Here is a 19,343-nt window from a genome sequence, read left to right as displayed (position 1 = left end):
GAGGGAGGAGTAAAAGTACCTATCCATATATGGGACTCAAACCTGTGGACACTGGCATCCTGGTCAGAAACATCACCACAAGGCCACCGCTTCACCGTATATTGATCGTTGATGTCATGGGCAGGTGCAAGTGGCCCTTTATACAATGTGTAGCCATTGTTGATGTCATGGGCAGGTGCAAGTGGCCCTTTATACAATGTGTAGCCATTGTTGATGTCATGGGCAGGTGCAAGTGGCCCTTTATACAGTGTATATGCATTGTTGATGTCATGGGCAGGTGCAAGTGGCCCTTTATACAGTGTATATGCATTGTTGATGTCATGGGCAGGTGTGTGTGGCCCTTTATACCATTTACATGCTTTGTTGGTGAAATGGACGGGTGTATGTGGCCCTTTATACCATGTATATCCATTGTTGATGTCATGGGCAGGTGTGTGTGGCCCTTTATACAATGTATATGCACTGTTGATGTCATGGGCAGGTGTGTGTGGCCCTTTATACCATGTATATCCATTGTTGATGTCATGGGCAGGTGTGTGTGGCCCTTTATACAATGTATATGCACTGTTGATGTCATGGGCAGGTGTGTGTGGCCCTTTATACCATGTATATCCATTGTTGATGTCATGGGCAGGTGTGTGTGGCACTTTATACAATGTATATCCATTGTTGATGTCATGGGCAGGTGCAAGTGGCCCTTTATACAATGTGTAGCCATTGTTGATGTCATGGGCAGGTGCAAGTGGCCCTTTATACAATGTATATCCATTGTTGATGTCATGGGCAGGTGTGTGTGGCCCTTTATACCATTTACATGCTTTGTTGGTGAAATGGACGGGTGTATGTGGCCCTTTATACCATTTACATGCTTTGTTGGTGAAATGGACGGGTGTATGTGGTCCTTTATACCATTTACATGCTTTGTTGGTGAAATGGACGGGTGCATGTGGCCCTTTATACCATGTATATCCATTGTTGGTGTTACTGACAGGTGTATGTGGCCCAAGCCAAGGAGATGGGCTACGATGCTGCTCACCTCAACATGCGTCTGGTGCAATTTGAGTACACCAGTCACCGGCCAGCTGCCTCCAAACCCCCGCCCATCTTCATCACTGCCATCCAGGACAACGACTCCTCAGTGGACAAGTGAGTGAAGGGCTGGGTGAAAGATGAATGTGTTGTCTGTCAGGTGCTGTGCACTGTCGTGTCTGGCTCTTCGTGTTGGCTTGAGAAAGAGGGTGCTGTGGTGTATTCTGTGGGGATTTACACATGATGTCCTGATTGTCCAGAACTCTGGAACAGGCCAGTGTTGGTACCGAACTGAAGGGCATCAGTTAAAAACAAAACTAAAGGTTGCTTTCTTCAAAATAGAATAGATAAATGAATGAATAGACAGATGAATAAATAGATAAACAAATAAATGACCAAATGAATACAAATATACAACATACATAATGCTAAGATAATAGAAGAAGAGGTTAAAAGAAAACTGACTGGCACAATACTATGTGAAATAATGATTATGAAAGCATATACAAGTTGGTGACAAAATCAATTCTTATTTTTTATGTTGTTCTCACACTGTTCTTGAAACATCAGATACATGCCATATTCAGAAAGAATGTTGTATGTCATCAAACAAACAACCAAAAAATTGTTTATTCTGCCAAATGAACTAGGTGTTCAGTTGAAAACAACATTGTCTTTTTGGGGATGTTAGCTTGAAAATGAGTGTCATTTTAGGGATGTTTTATTGAGGGGTGTTAAGTTGAAAACAATGGTGTATTGTTAGAGATGTCAAGTTGAAAACAACATTGTCTTTTTAGGGATGTTATGTTGAAAACAATAGTGTCTTTTTAGGGGCTTTTTTATTTTTTTTAATTTTTTTATTTTTTTAAGGATGTTAAGCTGAAAACAGCATTATCTTTCTGGAATGTAAAGTTGTAAACAACATATCTTTTTAGGTATGCTGACTTGAAAACAACAGTATCTTTTTGGGATATCAAGCTGAAAACAACAGTATCTTTTTTAGTGATGTTGAATTGAAAACATCAGTGTCTCTTTAGTGATGTCTTTTTAGGGTGTTAAGTTGAAAACAACAGTATCTTTTTCATGATGTTAAATTGAAAATGGCAGTTTCTTTTTAGAGGTGCCTGTTGGTGTAAAAGCGGTGCTGTATGATGCAGGTACTCTCCGTCTCAACGTAACCTGGCCATTCATGAACTGGACGAGAGCCACGTGGGCCGCTTCTCTTTCCGCACCAGGGAGGGGGTTCTGCAGGTAGGGCACAGTTCTCTCCCTTCACTGCTGCTGCTTCTGTGTGTGTCGGGCTTCCAGTTTGTCTTTGGTACTGTCACTTCACTGTTCACAGTTAGCTGACATGGTGTTTTGGAGTTGTGTCACATGTCAATGTGTGTTGGGATCTCTGTATGACAGTTACCTCTTCTTGATTTTTTTATAAAAAAAAAAGTTTTGCAATTGTCTGGATACTTAACCCTTTCGCTGCCAGGAAAATAAGATTTAAGTGAAATCTATTTGCCAGGGTTTTTTCACAAAAAACGGGTATAAATTTTCAAAAAATTCTGTGCTCTTTGTTATTGGAGAAAGACCCATAAAAGTATATATTTTCTGAAAGGGAAATGAATAAAGAATACAAAACACATGATGTTTTCCCATTTTATGCATTTTAAGTGACATGCTGTTGTTTTGAAATCAGTGTTTTGTTTTTTGTCACATTTTCAACTTGTTCATTGCAAACATTAGTCAGGTAATTTGCACAAAAATATCATTTTCTGGATAAATGGATATCTGCACACACAAAATCATACTAGAACAACCACAATATAAAAAAAACTGAAAAAGAAATAGATGCATTGTGACTTCTGCAAGTGATAATATGGATGTGAGGCCACGCCCCCACAGTCTCCACCCCCCTCCTCTTCACCCTTCTCACGCCGTCACTTCATCAGACCGCGTTGGCTGAGTGCCAAGAAAATAGCTCATAGGGTGCCCTGCTAAAAATTCGGTGACCTGTCGTCTGCTAGAGTTGAACAGCCTGCATCACTCACTGATAGTTGTATCTTGGCCACTCTCTTGATTGCTCCCTTTATTTTCTATCAAATCGTCCTATAAATGTTCACCACTGTCTTCTCCTTCGAATTTATGCTCCAATTCTTTCTGAGCATCAGCTAAAGAAAGTAATCTTGGTTGATTTAGTTCGCCACGATCGCATGTCTTGAGCACGGAGTCAGTCCGACATTTTGTTGAGCGAGCGAGGAGAGGAGCCAGGCAAAGACTGCGGCCAGTAACCCAACCAAAACGTTCAAATAAAGGACTGCCTTATGACGCAGATGGTGTTTCTAGCTATGAATAGAATCCAGAAAGATTCCCCAAGCTAAAGCTACCAGCATTTTTGTCAACGAACTGAATGCAAAGCAGGGAAAAGTCAGAATATTTCGATGACGAGTTATCTCGTCATTGTGGCAGCGAAGCATACATGCTTGCCATGACGAGTTATCTCGTCATGCAGGCAGCCTAGGGGTTAAGTGAGGGAAAAGAAAGTTAGTTGAATGGTCAGTCATTTTGAAATCTTGGTTCATTAGCTTGGTTTGTGAGTAACATGGTGTGAGTTCAAGAATGTGTATGTTTGTGTGTGTGTGTGTGTGTGTGTGTGTGCGTGCGTGTGTGTGCATGTAGGTGTGTGCATGTGTAGGTACGTCATTATGTGCATAAACAAGTGTGCAGTCAGACCATAACTCCACCTGTCACTGTGTTCAGGTGCTGCGGCCAGGTGGGATGGAAAGTCTCCAGGTGGTGCTGAAGGTGCAGATTGTCCACAAGAGTGCTCTGGCCTCCGCTGTGCTCCAGGCCTCCATTTGCCACCCGGTCCGCGACATCGGCAAAGGGTAAGCTTCAGCATCCGTGTTCTCACTGTCTGTATTATCTCTGCTGTCAGTGTCTGTGCTATCTCTCAGTGTCTGTGCTGTTTCTGCGGGGGGAGGGGGGGGGGGGGGGGCAAAGGACAGTACAAAAAGAAGAGAAGAGACTATGTAGAAGTGGAGAGAAAAGGGGGATGGTGGAAGGACACAGGGAAGAGAAGTTGAAGAAGTGGATAACAAACTGAAAAAAAAACGCTCTCTTTCTTTTACCTGCTTACTTGGAATTTACCATGCCTCTTCATTTCACATTTTCCATCTCCACCCCTCACCTCCTCCCCCCTTATCATCATTTCTTCTAACTGTTCTTGGGATGGTGGTTTACATTTGTTCAACATTGTACCAGATTTATTTTTAGGGTTACTGCAATTGCTTCTGCTGGCCCGACTACAAAACTAGATCACTACACACACTGTAAGGCTTTCCTCCATCCACAGAGGTCGGTCCAGCCCCTCAGAGACAAAGAGCGAGAAGAGCTCCATGACGCAGCTGACGGGCATGTCAGGCACCACCGTACCCACCAGTCTGGGAGGTCACCACCAGGCGGCCAGCAAGCTGCGCCTGGCACCTGAGGCCTTCATGTCACTGCAGCTGGAAAAGGTAGGGTCACACCTGTTGGCACCTGAGGCCTTCATGTCACTGCAGCTGGAAAAGGTAGGGTCACACCTGTTAACACCTGAGGCCTTCATGTCACTGCAGCTGGAAAAGGTAGGGTCACACCTGTTGGCACCTGAGGCCTTCATGTCACTGCAGCTGGAAAAGGTAGGGTCACACCTGTTGGCACCTGAGGCCTTCATGTCACTGCAGCTGGAAAAGGTAGGGTCACACCTGTTGACACCTGAGGCCTTCATGTCACTGCAGCTGGAAAAGGTAGGGTCACACCTGTTAACACCTGAGGCCTTCATGTCACTGCAGCTGGAAAAGGTAGGGTCACACCTGTTGGCACCTGAGGCCTTCATGTCACTGCAGCTGGAAAAGGTAGGATCACACCTGTTGACACCTGAGACCTTCATATCACTGCAGCTGGAAAAGGTAGGGTCACACCTGTTGACACCTGAGACCTTCATGTCACTGCAGCTGGAAAAGGTAGAGTCACACCTGTTGACACCTGAGGCCTTCATGTCACTGCAGCTGGAAAAGGTAGGGTCACACCTGTTGACACCTGAGGCCTTCGTGTCACTGCAGCTGGAAAAGGTAGGGTCACACCTGTTGACACCTGAGACCTTCATGTCACTGCAGCTGGAAAAGGTAGGGTCACACCTGTTGACACCTGAGGCCTTCATGTCACTGCAGCTGGAAAAGGTAGGGTCACACCTGTTGACACCTGAGGCCTTCATGTCACTGCAGCTGGAAAAGGTAGGGTCACACCTGTTAACACCTGAGACCTTCATGTCACTGCAGCTGGAAAAGGTAGGGTCACACCTGTTGACACCTGAGGCCTTCATTTCACTGCAGCTGGAAAAGGTAGGGTCACACCTGTTAACACCTGAGACCTTCATGTCACTGCAGCTGGAAAAGGCAGGGTCACACCTGTTGACACCTGAGACCTTCATGTCACTGCAGCTGGAAAAGGTAGGGTCACACCTGTTAACACCTGAGACCTTCATGTCACTGCAGCTGGAAAAGGTAGGGTCACACCACCCGTTTTGCAACTGTTGACATGTGAGGGGTGCAGTGTCTTGTATTAACTCTTACATCGCCAGCTATATTCAAGCTGCTAACAGCAGCATGCTGGCTAAGTCAACTGCACAGTACAGCTGAAAATCAGCCGTGCAGCAGAGCTGTCAGTGTCACTCCTCAGTTTGCTGCCATGTGACACGAGCTCTTTTCCACTGTCACTGTCAGCAGCAAAATCATTTTCAGCCAACTGACTTTCAGTTAGACTTGCAGCTTGCTGTCCTGTATATTGTGTTCTAAAGCGAGACTGTTGGTTACAATCTGAAATGGTTGAAGAACTGGCCATTGTTCAAACTAAGTTTTAAAAAGTTGCTGAAAATAGCTCCAAACCGCATGAGAGTTGGTTCAACAATGAGAAGGGTGTTTCTGGTACATGTGACAGGAAGTGCTGGCTAAGTTTGGTGTTATTTATTGAAGAGTAGCGCAAGTTTGTGAACTCTAAAGCTCAATTCGCCGATCGGCACCAGCAGCATTCTCCCTACAAGTCACCGAGTGGCGACTGTGGTGTTCTCACAGCAAGTAGCCAAGCGACGACTAAAGCAACCAAAGGGTTAAAGACAGGACTCGGTAAGGACCAGTCAAGCATTTGCTTATGGTTCTGCTAAGTAACATACACAAACAGACACAATCAAACAGACACAGTCAAAACTGATGACAACAAGAAAACATGATGTAATGCACATGGTGAACACAGTTGATAATACATAATGTCCATAATATATAAACACCTGGGATAGCAGGTGGGAAAGATAGCACTACCATCCTCACATGGCAGAAAGAGTCATTATGGACAGTACACAAAAACGGTCCACCCCTGATGGGTCCTTCAGTGAAAGATGTTGAATTGACAAGGCAGTGCTGAAAATGCCTGACATTTTGTTGGATGAAAAAACCCCATAAAAACTCACAACTGATAATTTGTGTAAGTTTGTTGTTGTTGATTTGCTTTTAACTTACCATTTGTGAATGAAAAAAATCAGTCATCAAGCAATATCCCAGATGACTTTGTGTTGATTCTAGACACCCAGTTATCTTCATAAAAAAAAAAGAAAAGAATTCCATGTTCAGATTATGGGAACTGTGTAAACATTGTGTTGCATTTATTACTTTTTTTTCCACAACAGATTTCCCCGAGTGAAATTGAGACTGCTCTGCCTGGGGAAAGCACGTTGCACATTGCAGCACCATCCACTTTTTTTTTTCCTGCTATTATTCCATCTGCATGTGTATTTGTTTACAGAATTCTACCAGGAAGAACTCCTGCGAATGAAGTATAACGTTCTTCACCGACATCTGTTTCCATGACTGAGTAGCCATGTACCGTTACATGTCAAATACTGGTGTGTGTTTTCAGACGCCGAGTCGTGACCTGATGCTGAACGACTTTGTCAGCAAGAAGCAGACTATGGGTTCTGTGCTGAAAAACCCTGATGAACTGGAAAAGTTGAAGAGGTAGGGGGTGGAAGGGTGTGTGTGTTGGGGGAGGGGGCAGTGTTTGTTGGGGGTCGTGTGGAGGGGTCAGGAGGATTTTTGTGTGTTTGGTTCAGTCACATTTATATGGTGATTTTCTTTTGCTTGAATATGTGTGAGTGTGCCTATGGATGTCATTGAATATGTATGTATGCTAGATGATCATATGTGTGTTCGTGCAAATATATGGGTGATTTTTGTGTTGTGTGAGTATGATGTTCTGTCCCATTTGTGTGATGATTTTTATTCACATGAATCTATCCAAGTCTGATTTTAAAACACATACACTCATATGCACACACACACACACACACACACACACACACACACACACACACACACACACACCTTCTTGAGACTGAAATCTCCCTTTCAGAATGACTGGTACAAGGTTCACGACAAAATCAAAGAATGCAAACGGCTGTGGCACACACACACCATGCCCCCACGCCCTCACACACCACACCCCACACCAGTCTCCTGCATATCAAAAAAAAAAATCTGTTGTCCACAGAGAGTTAACACACAAACACATACACCCCCAACCTTCCCCCCACCCCAACCCCTACCCCTTCCACACACCAGTGTTCATAAATATCTAATTTTGTTTTGTTTTGATCTGTCATCCACAGAAAGTTCATATCGGAGTTCTGTGAGCGGTTTTACATCCGCATGGCTCACACATCAATGCGGGCCCAGATTCTGGCTTACTACAACAGTATTCTGAGTCTGCTGGAAGACTTCCCCTCCATCAAGTGAGTGCACTGATGAAACATGTGGTGAACTTCTTGCTTGGCTGTCAGCTCAGTTTATGATGGAAAACATATTCTCATAATTGTGGCTTTTATGTTTTATACTTTTTTTTTTAATCTTTTTTTTCCTCTCTTGTCTGTCTGCCTTTCGAAGATGTGCACACAGACACAGACACACATTCACAGCACAGATACACACACACAAACACACACACACACACACACACACACACGCACGCATGCACGCACATACAAACATGCATATGCACATTTTCACATGTAAGACCATGTTCACACCACCTTTCTAAGCAGTCATATTTGATTTTCAAAGGTGTTGTTTTCCCAGATTGACTTGCAAATTTTGAAGATGTTAGTTTCTTCTTCTTCTTTTCGGTCGCACTTGTCACAGAGTCAGGCTGGCCTGCGAGACAAATGTCGTCGTGGCTTCCAGGTCTTGTCTGCAGCCGTAGAGCTTGGTGCGTAGTGGGGTCGCTTCTGGCCACACGGTGTCTCTCAGTCCCTGGTGGAGGGGACAAGTCTGCAGAACATGTTCTGGTGTTTGGTCTTCAAGACCACAGGGACAGGTCTGTGATGGTGCCAGCTTCAGCTTCTTGAACATGTGCGCGTTAAGGCGGCAGTGTCCTGTGCGTAAGCGCATAATTGCTACCTGCTGCCAGCGTTCAAGCTCGTGATATGCATCCCTTGTGGCTTGTGGTCGTAGTGCTGCCTTCACGAGGGTCTTCTTTTCAGCGAAGCTAACACTGTTGTTTGGTTGTCTTTCTTTCGCTCCGAGTTTGGCGAGCTGGTCCGCAATTTCGTTGCCTGGAATTCCGCAGTGGGCTGGAACCCATTGCAGCACTACTCGTCGTTGCTGGGCAACTTCTTGTAGTTTCTCCTTGAGACGAGGAAGTTTATCTCTTGCAAGGGCTTCCAGGACAGACAACGCATCTGTCAGAAAGACAACTTGTGGGCATTCGCTCTCCGAGTCGTGAACCATTGAAGCGGCCTGTATGAGCGCCTGAACCTCAGCTGCGTAGTTTGAACAGTACTTTCCTGTGGGTATCCTTGCTGTGGATGTGTGGTGCTCAGGAGACTTCATGTACACTCCTGCTCCTCCGTCAGCAACAGCGTTGGTTGCAGAGCCATCTGTGTACACGTGAATCCAGGATTCTTCAGGGTACCTTTCAGCAATCATGGCTTGTGTCAGAGTGCGTTTGGCCGTGTCATCCTGAGAGTCTCCTGGAGCGACCTGAGGGACTGATGTTGAGATATGAAAACTTGTGGAGTCTTCATTCCATGGCTGCGGCAGGTCGTTGGGACTCAGTGGAAGCGTCGATGGAGGCACACCATCCCGGTGCGCCCTGGCAAGTCTCTTGCTTTCATGGATAAAGCTACTGCGCTTGAGGCGGTTCTTTGTCAGTCCGTTCATCCTCTTCTTCATCGGATGATCAGGCAGGCACTGGAACTTTTCTGCTTGGACCATGATTTTGGCGTCTCTCCTTTGTGCAAGGGGTTGTATGGCAGTAACCTCCTCCATGGCCTTGATTGGTGTGGATCGCATGGATCCGGTGATGATGCGTAGGGCTTGATTTTGGACCCTATCCAGAGACTGCTGGTGGGTCTTCGCTGCAGTAGACCAGGCTGTTGAGCCGTACTCAAGGTGGGGCCTGACGGTTCCCTGGTAGACGCGCTTGAGTATCGTTTCGTTTGCTCCCCAGCTGGTTCCGGCTAGCTTTCGCATGATGGCCAACTTGCGTCTGGCTTTTGCTTCAGCACGTTTGATGTGTGGCTTCCAGGTTTGTCTCTTGTCGAAGGTGACACCAAGATAGGTAGCCTCCTCGTCACTTCTCAGGGGTGTGTCGTCCAGTTTGATGGTTCCTGGTTTTTGTTTTGGTGACAGTGTGAAGAGTGTTGTAGAGGACTTTTCTTTGTTGATGGCTACACACCACTCCTCTGCCCATGCTGCTAAGCGGTCTGCTGCTAGCTGCATTCTGTAGGTGGCGGTAGTGGCATGTTCCTCCTTACACCACATCACTAGGTCATCAGCGTAGAGTGTAGCATGGATACCTTTGGGAAGTGTTTCAATGAGGTCATTGATGAAGATCAAGAAAAGGGAAGGGGAGAGGACTCCTCCCTGTGGAACTCCATGTCGCAGCAGTACTTTCTTGCCTTTGTGTCCGTCAACTGTGACCCTTGCCCTGCGGTTGTGGAGATAGGATCTGATCCAGCGCAGCATGTTCCCTGCGACCCCACATCTCTGCAGCTTCACGAGGAGGCCGTCAGTCCAGACTTTATCAAAGGCCTTTTGCAGATCAATCCAGGCAGCAAGAACTACCTTCTGCTCCTGGAACGCATCTTCTAGATGTTAGTGACGACGGCGTGTAACAACGATGTTACTGATGATAGTTTTTGTGATGACAATGTAAGTGATGACACTCTGAAATGACAGTGTTGGTAATGACGGTGTGTGACAATGATGTTAGTGATAACAGTGTGTGTTGATGATGTTATGTTAACCCCTAGGCTGCCTGCATGACGAGATAACTCGTCATGGCAAGCATGTATGCTTCGCTGCCTGCATGACGAGATAACTCGTCATCGAAATATTCTGACTTTTCCCCGGTTTGCATTCACTTCCTTGGCAAAAATAGTGGTAGCTTTAGCCTGGGGAATCTCTCTAGATTCTATTTATAGATAGAAACCCCATCTACGTCATGAAGCAGTCCATTATTTGAACGTTTTGGTTGGGTCACTGTCCAAGTGTTTGCCTGACTTCTCTCCTCGCTCGCTCAACAAAATGTTGGACTGACGCCGTGCTCAAGACATGCGATCGTGACGAACTAAATCAACCATGATTTCTTTCTTTAGCTGATTCTCAGAAAGAATTGAAGCGTAAATTCGAAGGAGAAGATAGAGATGAACATTTATAGGTCGATCTGATAGAAAATAAATGAATAATGAAGAGAGTGGCCAAGATACGACTGTCAGTGAGTGATACCGGCTGTACACATGTTAGCAGACGACAGATGACCGAATTAGCAGCAGAGCGATATTCTTGGCACGCAGCCAACGCGGTCTGATGAGAACTGAATCAAGTGACCGTGTGAGAGGGGTGAGGAGGATGGGGTGGAGACTGAGGGGGCGTGGCCTCACATCCATCTTATCACTTGGAGAAGTCACAATGTATTGTGTATCTATCTCTTAAAAAATATATATATATTGTGGTTGTTCTAGTATGATTTTGTGTTTGCAGATATCCATTTGTCCAGAAAATATGTTTTTGTGCAAATTACCTGACAAATGTTTGTAATGAACAAGTTGAAAATGTGACAAAAAACAAAACACTGATTTCAAAACAACAGCATGTCACTAAAAATATATAAAATGGGAAAACAGCATGTGTTTTGTATTCTTTATTCATTTACCTTTCAGAAAATATATACTTTTATGGGTCTTTCTCCAATAACAAAGAGCACAGAATTTTTTGAAAATTTATACCCGTTTTTTGTGAAAAAACCCTGGCAAATAGATTTCACTTAAATCTTATTTTCCTGGCAGCGAAAGGGTTAATGATGATGGTGTGTGACGGTGATGTTAGTGATGACAGTGTGTGAAGGATGCTTGTGATGACAAAGGATGTTAGTGATGACTGTGTGTGGAGGATGCTAGTGATGACAGTATATTATGATGATGTTAATGATGACAGTATATGATGACGATATTTGTGATGACAGTGTGTGATGACGATGTTAGTGATGATGGTGTGTGACGATGATGTAAGTGATGATGGTGTGTGATGACGGTATTAGTAATGACAGCGTGTGAAATATGTTAGTGATGACAGTGTGTGGTGATGATGTTAGTGATGACAGTGTGTGACGTATGTTAGTGATGACAGTGTGTGAAGGATGTTAGTGATGACAGTGTGTGATGATGTTAGTGATGACAGTGTGTGAAGGATGTTAGCGATGACAGTGTGTGCCGACGATGTTAGTGATGACAGTGTGTGAAGGATGTTAGTGATGACAGTGTGTGATGATGTTAGTGATGACAGTGTGTGCCGACGATGTTAGTGGTGACAGTGTGTGAAGGATGTTAGTGATGACAGTGTGTGATGATGTTAGTGATGACAGTGTGTGAAGGATGTTAGCGATGACAGTGTGTGCCGACGATGTTAGTGATGACAGTGTGTGAAGGATGTTAGTGATGACAGTGTGTGATGATGTTAGTGATGACAGTGTGTGCCGACGATGTTAGTGGTGACAGTGTGTGAAGGATGTTAGTGATGACAGTGTGTGATGATGTTAGTGATGACAGTGTGTGAAGTATGTTAGTGATGACAGTGTGTGCCGACGATGTTAGTGATGACAGTGTGTGAAGGATGTTAGTGATGACAATGTGTAATGATAATGTTAGTGATGACAGTGTGTAATGATAATGTTAGTGATGACAGTGTGTGACGATGTTAGTGATGACAGTGTGTAATGATAATGTTAGTGATGACAGTGTGTGACGATAATGTTAGTGATAATATTCTGTGAAGACAATGTTAATGATGACAGTGTGTAACGATAATGTTGGTAATGATAGTGTGTGATGATTATGGTAGTGATGACAGTGTGTAACTATAATGTTAGTGATGATAGTCTGTGAAGACGATGTTATTGATGATGGTGTGTGAATGAGGATGTAATTGATGATCGTATGTGATGACAATGTTAGTGATGATAGTCTGTGAAGACGATGTTAGTGATGACCGTGTGTGAGTGAGGATGTAATTGATGATAGTGTGACGACAATGTTAGTGATGATTGTGAAGACAATGTTAGTGACGATGGTGTGTGAATGAGGATGTTAATGATGACAGTGTGTAATGATAATGTTAGTGATGATAGTGTGTGAAGACGATGTTTGTGATGAAGGTTTGTGGATGAGGATGTTAGTGATGATAGTGTGTGATGACAGTGTTAATAATGACAGTGTGTGATGATGATGTTAGTGATGACGGTGTCTGATGACAGTGTTAGTGATGACATGTGACAACGATGTAAGTGATGACAGTGTGTGACGATTTAAGTGCTGTATCAGAGACACCTACTTCATGGAGGGCATGGTGAACGAGAAGAAAGATCCAAAGGAGGATGACCTGCCTGGCCTGACTCCAGACCCCAGGTACATCACTGCTCACTCTGCTGACTCTCTGTATTGTGTTGTGTTGTAGTGTATTGTGTTGTGTTGTAGTGTATTGTGTTGTATTGTATTGTATTGTATTGTATGGCTTATTCTCAGAACAGATTTCTCTGTGTTAAATTCAATCTGCTCTCTGGGCAGAACACATTATGCAAGTGCAGTGCCACCATTTTTTTGTCTTCCGTTTTGTTTTGTTTTTGTCTGCAAGTGTATTTGTTTTACTATCAAAGTGGATTTTGCAATGGGTTCTTTTGCATGCGCTAAGTGCTTGTTGCACATGGGACCTCAGTTTATCGCCTTATCCAAAAGATTTGCATCCAGACCACCACTCAAGGTCCAGCGTGGAGGACTGGGGGGGAGAAGGGGGGGGGGGGTGTAAAAATCCCAGTTGGTGTGGGATTCAAACTTACAGACACTGGCTTCCTAGCTAAGCACATTAACACTTGGCCACCGCTCCACTAGATGTGTCACCAGATGTTCAACCTCAGGTTTCTGGACGGTAAACAGAATGGAATGAAGTGTAGAATAACTTTCCTCATGATTTGATTCAATGTCTGCTTTATTGTTCTTTTTTTTTTCCTGACTGTTGAAGTACAGACAATATCTTTTTTCTGATTCCTTACATGGTGACTGCCTTTGAAACCAAAGTTGTATATTGAGGGAAGGTTAACTCTTTCACTGCCAAGTTTCTGTGTGAAAAACGCTTCCCAGTGCCAAGTATTTCAGAAACGATCCTCTCAGTCACAGGCTTTGGTTCATGTCACAGCACCACTGTGGACTTGTTCACTTCAAACTGGGTCAGGGAGCAAAGGTTAGTCATTGTTCTGTTGTCGGGGAAACTGGCTGCAGCTGTCAAGCTTTGGTATACTGTGAAATGGTCTTATCAACATGATCCCTTGATGTCGACAAGTTGCTTATGGTGGTACACTGTCTATTTAACAAAAGTCACCTGTGGCAGTGAAAGAGTACACTGTCTATTTAACAAAAGTCACCTGTGGCAGTGAAAGAGTTCAGCAAATGAGACATAGAAACATCAGTTACAGGTACAGAAACATCAAAATCAAATTCATACAGAATGATGATGGCACTGTGTGTGTGTGTGTGTGTGTGTGTGTGTGTGTGTGTGTGTGTTGGCAGGCAGCTGAAGAAGCGGCCGCGGCGCCTGCTGTCCCAGGACGGGCGTCACGTGCTGAACCTGTGGTTCATCCCCCACCACACGGAGGTGCTGATCATGTTCAAGCACCTGGACGACGACTTCTGCTACAGAGGGCTGGCCTTCACGCTCAGCATCGTGTCCTCGCTGCATGACATGCTGCAGTACCTCTGTGCCTTCTCCAGGCTGGGCAGCTCCCATGCCCGCCTCGGCTCTCGCCGCATGGAGTTTGTCTCCGCCGACTGGGGAGGGGCGGAAGGGATAGGTTGGTTTGTGTGTGTGTGTGCGTGTGTGTGTGTGTGTTGGGGAGAGGGTATGGGGGATGTTTGTGTGTGTTATTTGTGTGTGTGTTTTTGCATTAGATAAAGCAAAGTGTGTGTTGTGTATGTGTGTGTTTGTGTGTGTGTTTGTGTGTGTCTGTGTGTTTGGACAAGAGATAAGGCTGTGTGTGTGTGTGTGTGTGTGTGTGTGTGTTTGGGCATGAGATAAAGCAGTATGTAGTGTGCGTATCTATGCATAAAATAAAGCAGTATTTAATGCCGTGCTCCACTTAAAAACAAAACAAAACAAAACAAACAAAACAAAAAGCAGTTTATTAGTTTTGACAAGACTAGGTGATAAGCTGCAATGAACATTTATATACAAACCTTTCAAAATTTCAAGAGAATAATAAATGTATTTAGCATTTGTATTTGGCATACATGTTTACTGAAAAATAGGCCTGGATAAGTTTTAAAAAAAACAACTAATTATCGAGGGTTCAATAACAATAGATATAACTGAAAGTGTGTGAAAGCACTAAGTGTACAAGCGGTGTGTGCTGCAGGGTCAGAGCTGCGAGAGATCCAGAAGCACATAGACGCCCTGTCAGACCCCACAGACCCCAACATGGTGCAGGAACTGCTGTGGCTGAGGAGGGACGTGCTCTTCCTGGAGTTTGACACGGCCGTCAGGCACTGCATGACCGACACCTTCCTCTCCACAGGCAACATGCAGGCCTTCAGGGTAAACATTTATTCTCCGACATCTTCTTTCTTTCACTGAACAGCAGCTTGACTCTCTTCAGTTTGCTTATAGAGCACACAGAAGTACTGACGATGCTATCCTAACTCTCCTTCATAATGCTTTCCTTCATTTGAATAACACGGGATCTTTCGTTCGTATCCTTTTTGTTGACTTCTCTTCTGCTTTTAACACAATACAACCTCATCTCCTTGCCCTCAAACTGCTAGGCATGGATGTTGATCCGAAGCTTACTCTTTGGATAATAAGTTTTCTTCTCAATAGAACTCAGTCCGTCCGCTTTCATTCTGCCCACTCTTCTCTAAAATCTACTTCTACTGGTGCACCCCAAGGTACAGTGCTGTCCCCTGTTCTTTTTACACTGTACACAAATGACTGCAGAGGCACGGAGGAAACTCCTGTCATAAAATATTCTGATGATTCAGCAATTGAAGATCTGTCCAACTCTGATGCTATTTATTTCAGAGAAATTAAAAAGTTCTGTTCCTGGTGTGAGAAAAACTATCTGGATCTCAACGTATTGAAAACAAAAGAAATGTTAATAGATTTTCGGAAAGACCCCTTGCCTGTAGCTGACCTTGTTATTGATGGTCAAACAGTGGAGAGGGTCAATGAATATAGATATTTAGGGACCATCTTAGACAATAAGCTGACTTTTGACAGAAATGTTGATTCCATTCATAAGAAATGTCAAACTAGAATTTTTTGTTTACAGAAGCTTAGAAATGTTGGTATAAATTCAAATATTCTTCAAAGTTATTATCGATGTTGTATCGAGTCTGTGCTTACAGTTTCATTTATGTGCTGGTATGGAAGTTTGGGAGTGAGGAGTAAGCGTGTTTTGAACGATGTCATGAGTGTATGCAGTAAAATTGTGGGAGTGAAACAAGCTAGTATGCAAGAGCTGTATGAAAGTCGAGTGGTTAAAAAAAGCAGGCAGATAGCAACTGACGACACCCATATTTTAGCAAAGTATTATGAGCTATTGCCATCAGGACGACGCTACAGAACTTTTAAGTTGAAATCCAGAGCTCTGAAGACTTTTATTCCACGTTCAATCCACCTTTTAAATTCTTGAGAACTGTGTGTGTGTGTGTGCGCGCGTGCACTCTCATGTGAGACGTGTGAAAGTCCGTGCATAATAGGCTGTACCTTGTTTTAGTTGTGGTGTGTGTGTGTGTGTGTGTGTGTGTGTGTGTGTGTGTGTGTGTGTGTGTGTGTGTGTGTGTGTGTTTACTGATCTTAAAACGTGACAATTGGTTATAATGAATGTGCAATATGTAGGAAGAATAATGTGCAATATGCAGGATGAATGTACAATGAATATGTCTAATGCTAACGTCCATATTCTAAATATATTTCTGTTTAATAATTACGATGTAATAAGTAATTGCAATGTTTTTAAAAGCGAATATGTGAAATGCTTTTATTTGAGAACATATGTTTATTACTCTTGTTTAATCAAGTTATCCGCGTGTGTGGGGTGGGGTGGGGGGGGGTGCGGTGCGGGTGTGTGCTGATTATCTGGTTGTGGTTTTCCGCAATTCATCTTTATTCTTATCTTATCTGTCTATTATAATCAATGTGCAGTATAGTAGGCTATGTTTATAATTATATTCAAATAATGTTTCTTAATTCTTTCTGTTTTTACATTAAGAATACTAGTTATTACCTGCAGTGTGTGGATGTATGTATGAAACGATGTATGTGATATTTTTTACATTTGTATCTTCGTAATATTTGTTGGGGCTGTTGTTGGCTTTTACAGTTATGGTCCCCATGTTGTTTACTTGTCTATGTTGTGATAATGCACCTGACCAAATTTCTCCAGTTGGAGATAATAAAGTTATTCTTATCTTATCTTATCTTATCTTATCATGGTGTTCGCCAGTTTTTAGTTGTGTGTCTTCCACTTAAACCCTTACACCACTTCTCTTTCAGTCAGCCTGCCTGGAGTGAAACTAGGTCAGCTCAGCCACAGCATAGCTGGAAATTGCCTGTGCAAGAGATTCATTGAGACTCATGGGGGTTGCTGTACTCAAACTACTGTAATTCTTGAAATAATCAATCTTGCTGAATTTTTCTTTATATCAATGCAAAGAGATTGTTGCATATTGTAAATTATTCTTGTGAAAATTGATTATAATCTTAGCATGTCACATCCCGCTTGAAGCAGTAACACTGCCTTTTCCATGCATGGCTTTCTTCATCTTAGTCAGTGCTGTCAGTGTCAGTTTCGTCATTTGGCGAATCAACACTGATGTCAAATTCTTCCTCTGAGTCACTATCAGCAGTGAACTGAGAGTTTGGACTGTCATCCAAACTAATATTTACAGCGTCGGCTAAAGTATACTGGTGTGAATCATGAATTCTGTGAGAAGTACTGGGTCTGTCCCCAGAGTGTAAGTGTGATGTCTGTCCCCAGAGTGTGATGTCTGTCCTCAGAGTGTGATGTCTGTCCCCAGAGTGTGAGTGTGATGTATGTCCCCAGAGTGTGAGTGTGATGTCTGTCCCCAGAGTGTGAGTGTGATGTCTGTCCCCAGAGTGTGATGTCTGTCCCCAGAGTGTGAGTGTGATGTATGTCCCCAGAGTGTGATGTCTATCCCCAGAGTGTGAGTGTGATGTCTGTCCCCAGAGTGTGATGTCTATCCCCAGAGTGTGATGTCTGTCCCCAGAGTGTGATGTCTATCCCTAGAGTGTGAGTGTGATGTCTGTCCCCAGAGTGTGATGTCTGTCCCCAGAGTGTGATGTCTGTCCCCAGAGTGTGAGTGTGATGTCTGTCCCCAGAGTGTGAGTGTGATGTCTGTCCCCAGAGTGTGATGTCTGTCCCCAGAGTGTGAGTGTGATGTCTGTCCCCAGAGTGTGATGTCTGTCCCCAGAGTGTGAGTGTGATGTCTGTCCCCAGAGTGTGATGTCTGTCCCCAGAGTGTGAGTGTGATGTCTGTCCCCAGAGTGTGAGTGTGATGTCTGTCCCCAGAGTGTGAGTGTGATGTCTGTCCCCAGAGTGTGATGTCTGTCCCCAGAGTGTGAGTGTGATGTCTGTCCCCAGAGTGTGATGTCTGTCCCCAGAGTGTGAGTGTGAGATCTGTCCCCAGAGTGTGATGTCTGTCCCCAGAGTGTGATGTCTGTCCCCAGAGTGTGAACAACAACATGTCTGTCCCCAGAGTGTGATGTCTGTCCCCAGAGTGTGAACAACAACATGTCTGTCCCCAGAGTGTGAACAGCAACATGTCTGTCCCCAGAGTGTGAACAACAACATGTCTGTCCCCAGAGTGTGATGTCTGTCCCCAGAGTGTGATGTCTGTCCCCAGAGTGTGAACAACAACATGTCTGTCCCCAGAGTGTGATGTCTGTCCCCAGAGTGTGAACAACAACATGTCTGTCCCCAGAGTGTGATGTCTGTCCCCAGAGTGTGATGTCTGTCCCCAGACTGTGAACGACAACATGTCTGTCCCCAGAGTGTGATGTCTGTCCCCAGAGTGTGAACAGCAACATGTCTGTCCCCAGAGTGTGAACAACAACATGTCTGTCCCCAGAGTGTGATGTCTGTCCCCAGACTGTGAACGACAACATGTCTGTCCCCAGAGTGTCAGCAGCGACATGCGGTCGGCGTTGCCAGCTCTGAGCAACATCCAGCGGCCCAGTCTCTTTGCCGCCTACCTGACCGTGCCGGAACCCATGGAGCCCAGGGATGGCCAGGCCAGAACCATTGTGCCCTGGCGCTCCTTCCTCGGCATGTCAGTCATTTCTGTGGTCATGGCTGCAGGGGTGGTGAGGGAATGAAGGGGGGGAGAGGGAGGAAGTTGTGGGTTTGGTGTTGGAGGTGTGTGTATGTGGTGGTAGATATGGCAGGGATAATGGTGATCAAGGGTGAGTTGGTTGGGTGAAAGGGTGTACAAATATGGACGAGGTGGTGTGTGTAGGGGTTTGTGTGTGTGTGTGTGTGTGTGTGTGTGTGTGTGTGTGTGTTGAATCAGCTGCTGGGATGTGCCTGATACCAGGCACTGGCACTCCACAACAAGCTTCATCAAGACTTTGCTCCTGGGTTTGTCTCAGGATTCTCATTTTCAGTTCCTGAAGGAAGTGAATATCAACTTGATTTAGATTTTACACGGACTGAATGAGGCATGGTTATACTGTTCA

General features: G+C 44.4%; 1 protein-coding gene across 4 annotated transcripts in view; it reads left to right on the top strand.

The window, feature by feature from the left end:
• LOC143299362 (uncharacterized) overlaps positions 1–19,343 on the top strand; it is a 65,510-nt gene that overhangs the window by 23,494 nt on the left and 22,673 nt on the right. For all 4 annotated transcript variants that reach the window (XM_076612502.1, XM_076612499.1, XM_076612501.1 and 1 more), the window contains exons 25-34: positions 992–1,146; positions 2,187–2,280; positions 3,778–3,905; positions 4,373–4,535; positions 6,967–7,064; positions 7,715–7,837; positions 12,923–13,006; positions 14,162–14,442; positions 15,004–15,182; positions 18,786–18,937. In XM_076612502.1, coding sequence (XP_076468617.1) covers positions 992–1,146; positions 2,187–2,280; positions 3,778–3,905; positions 4,373–4,535; positions 6,967–7,064; positions 7,715–7,837; positions 12,923–13,006; positions 14,162–14,442; positions 15,004–15,182; positions 18,786–18,937 — 1,457 coding nt within the window. The remainder of the gene's footprint in view (positions 1–991; positions 1,147–2,186; positions 2,281–3,777; positions 3,906–4,372; positions 4,536–6,966; positions 7,065–7,714; positions 7,838–12,922; positions 13,007–14,161; positions 14,443–15,003; positions 15,183–18,785; positions 18,938–19,343) is intronic.

This window comes from Babylonia areolata, chromosome 25 (assembly GCF_041734735.1).
Source record: "Babylonia areolata isolate BAREFJ2019XMU chromosome 25, ASM4173473v1, whole genome shotgun sequence".
Lineage (NCBI taxonomy): Eukaryota > Metazoa > Mollusca > Gastropoda > Neogastropoda > Buccinidae > Babylonia > Babylonia areolata.
This window is presented reverse-complemented; position numbering and strand designations above follow the sequence as displayed.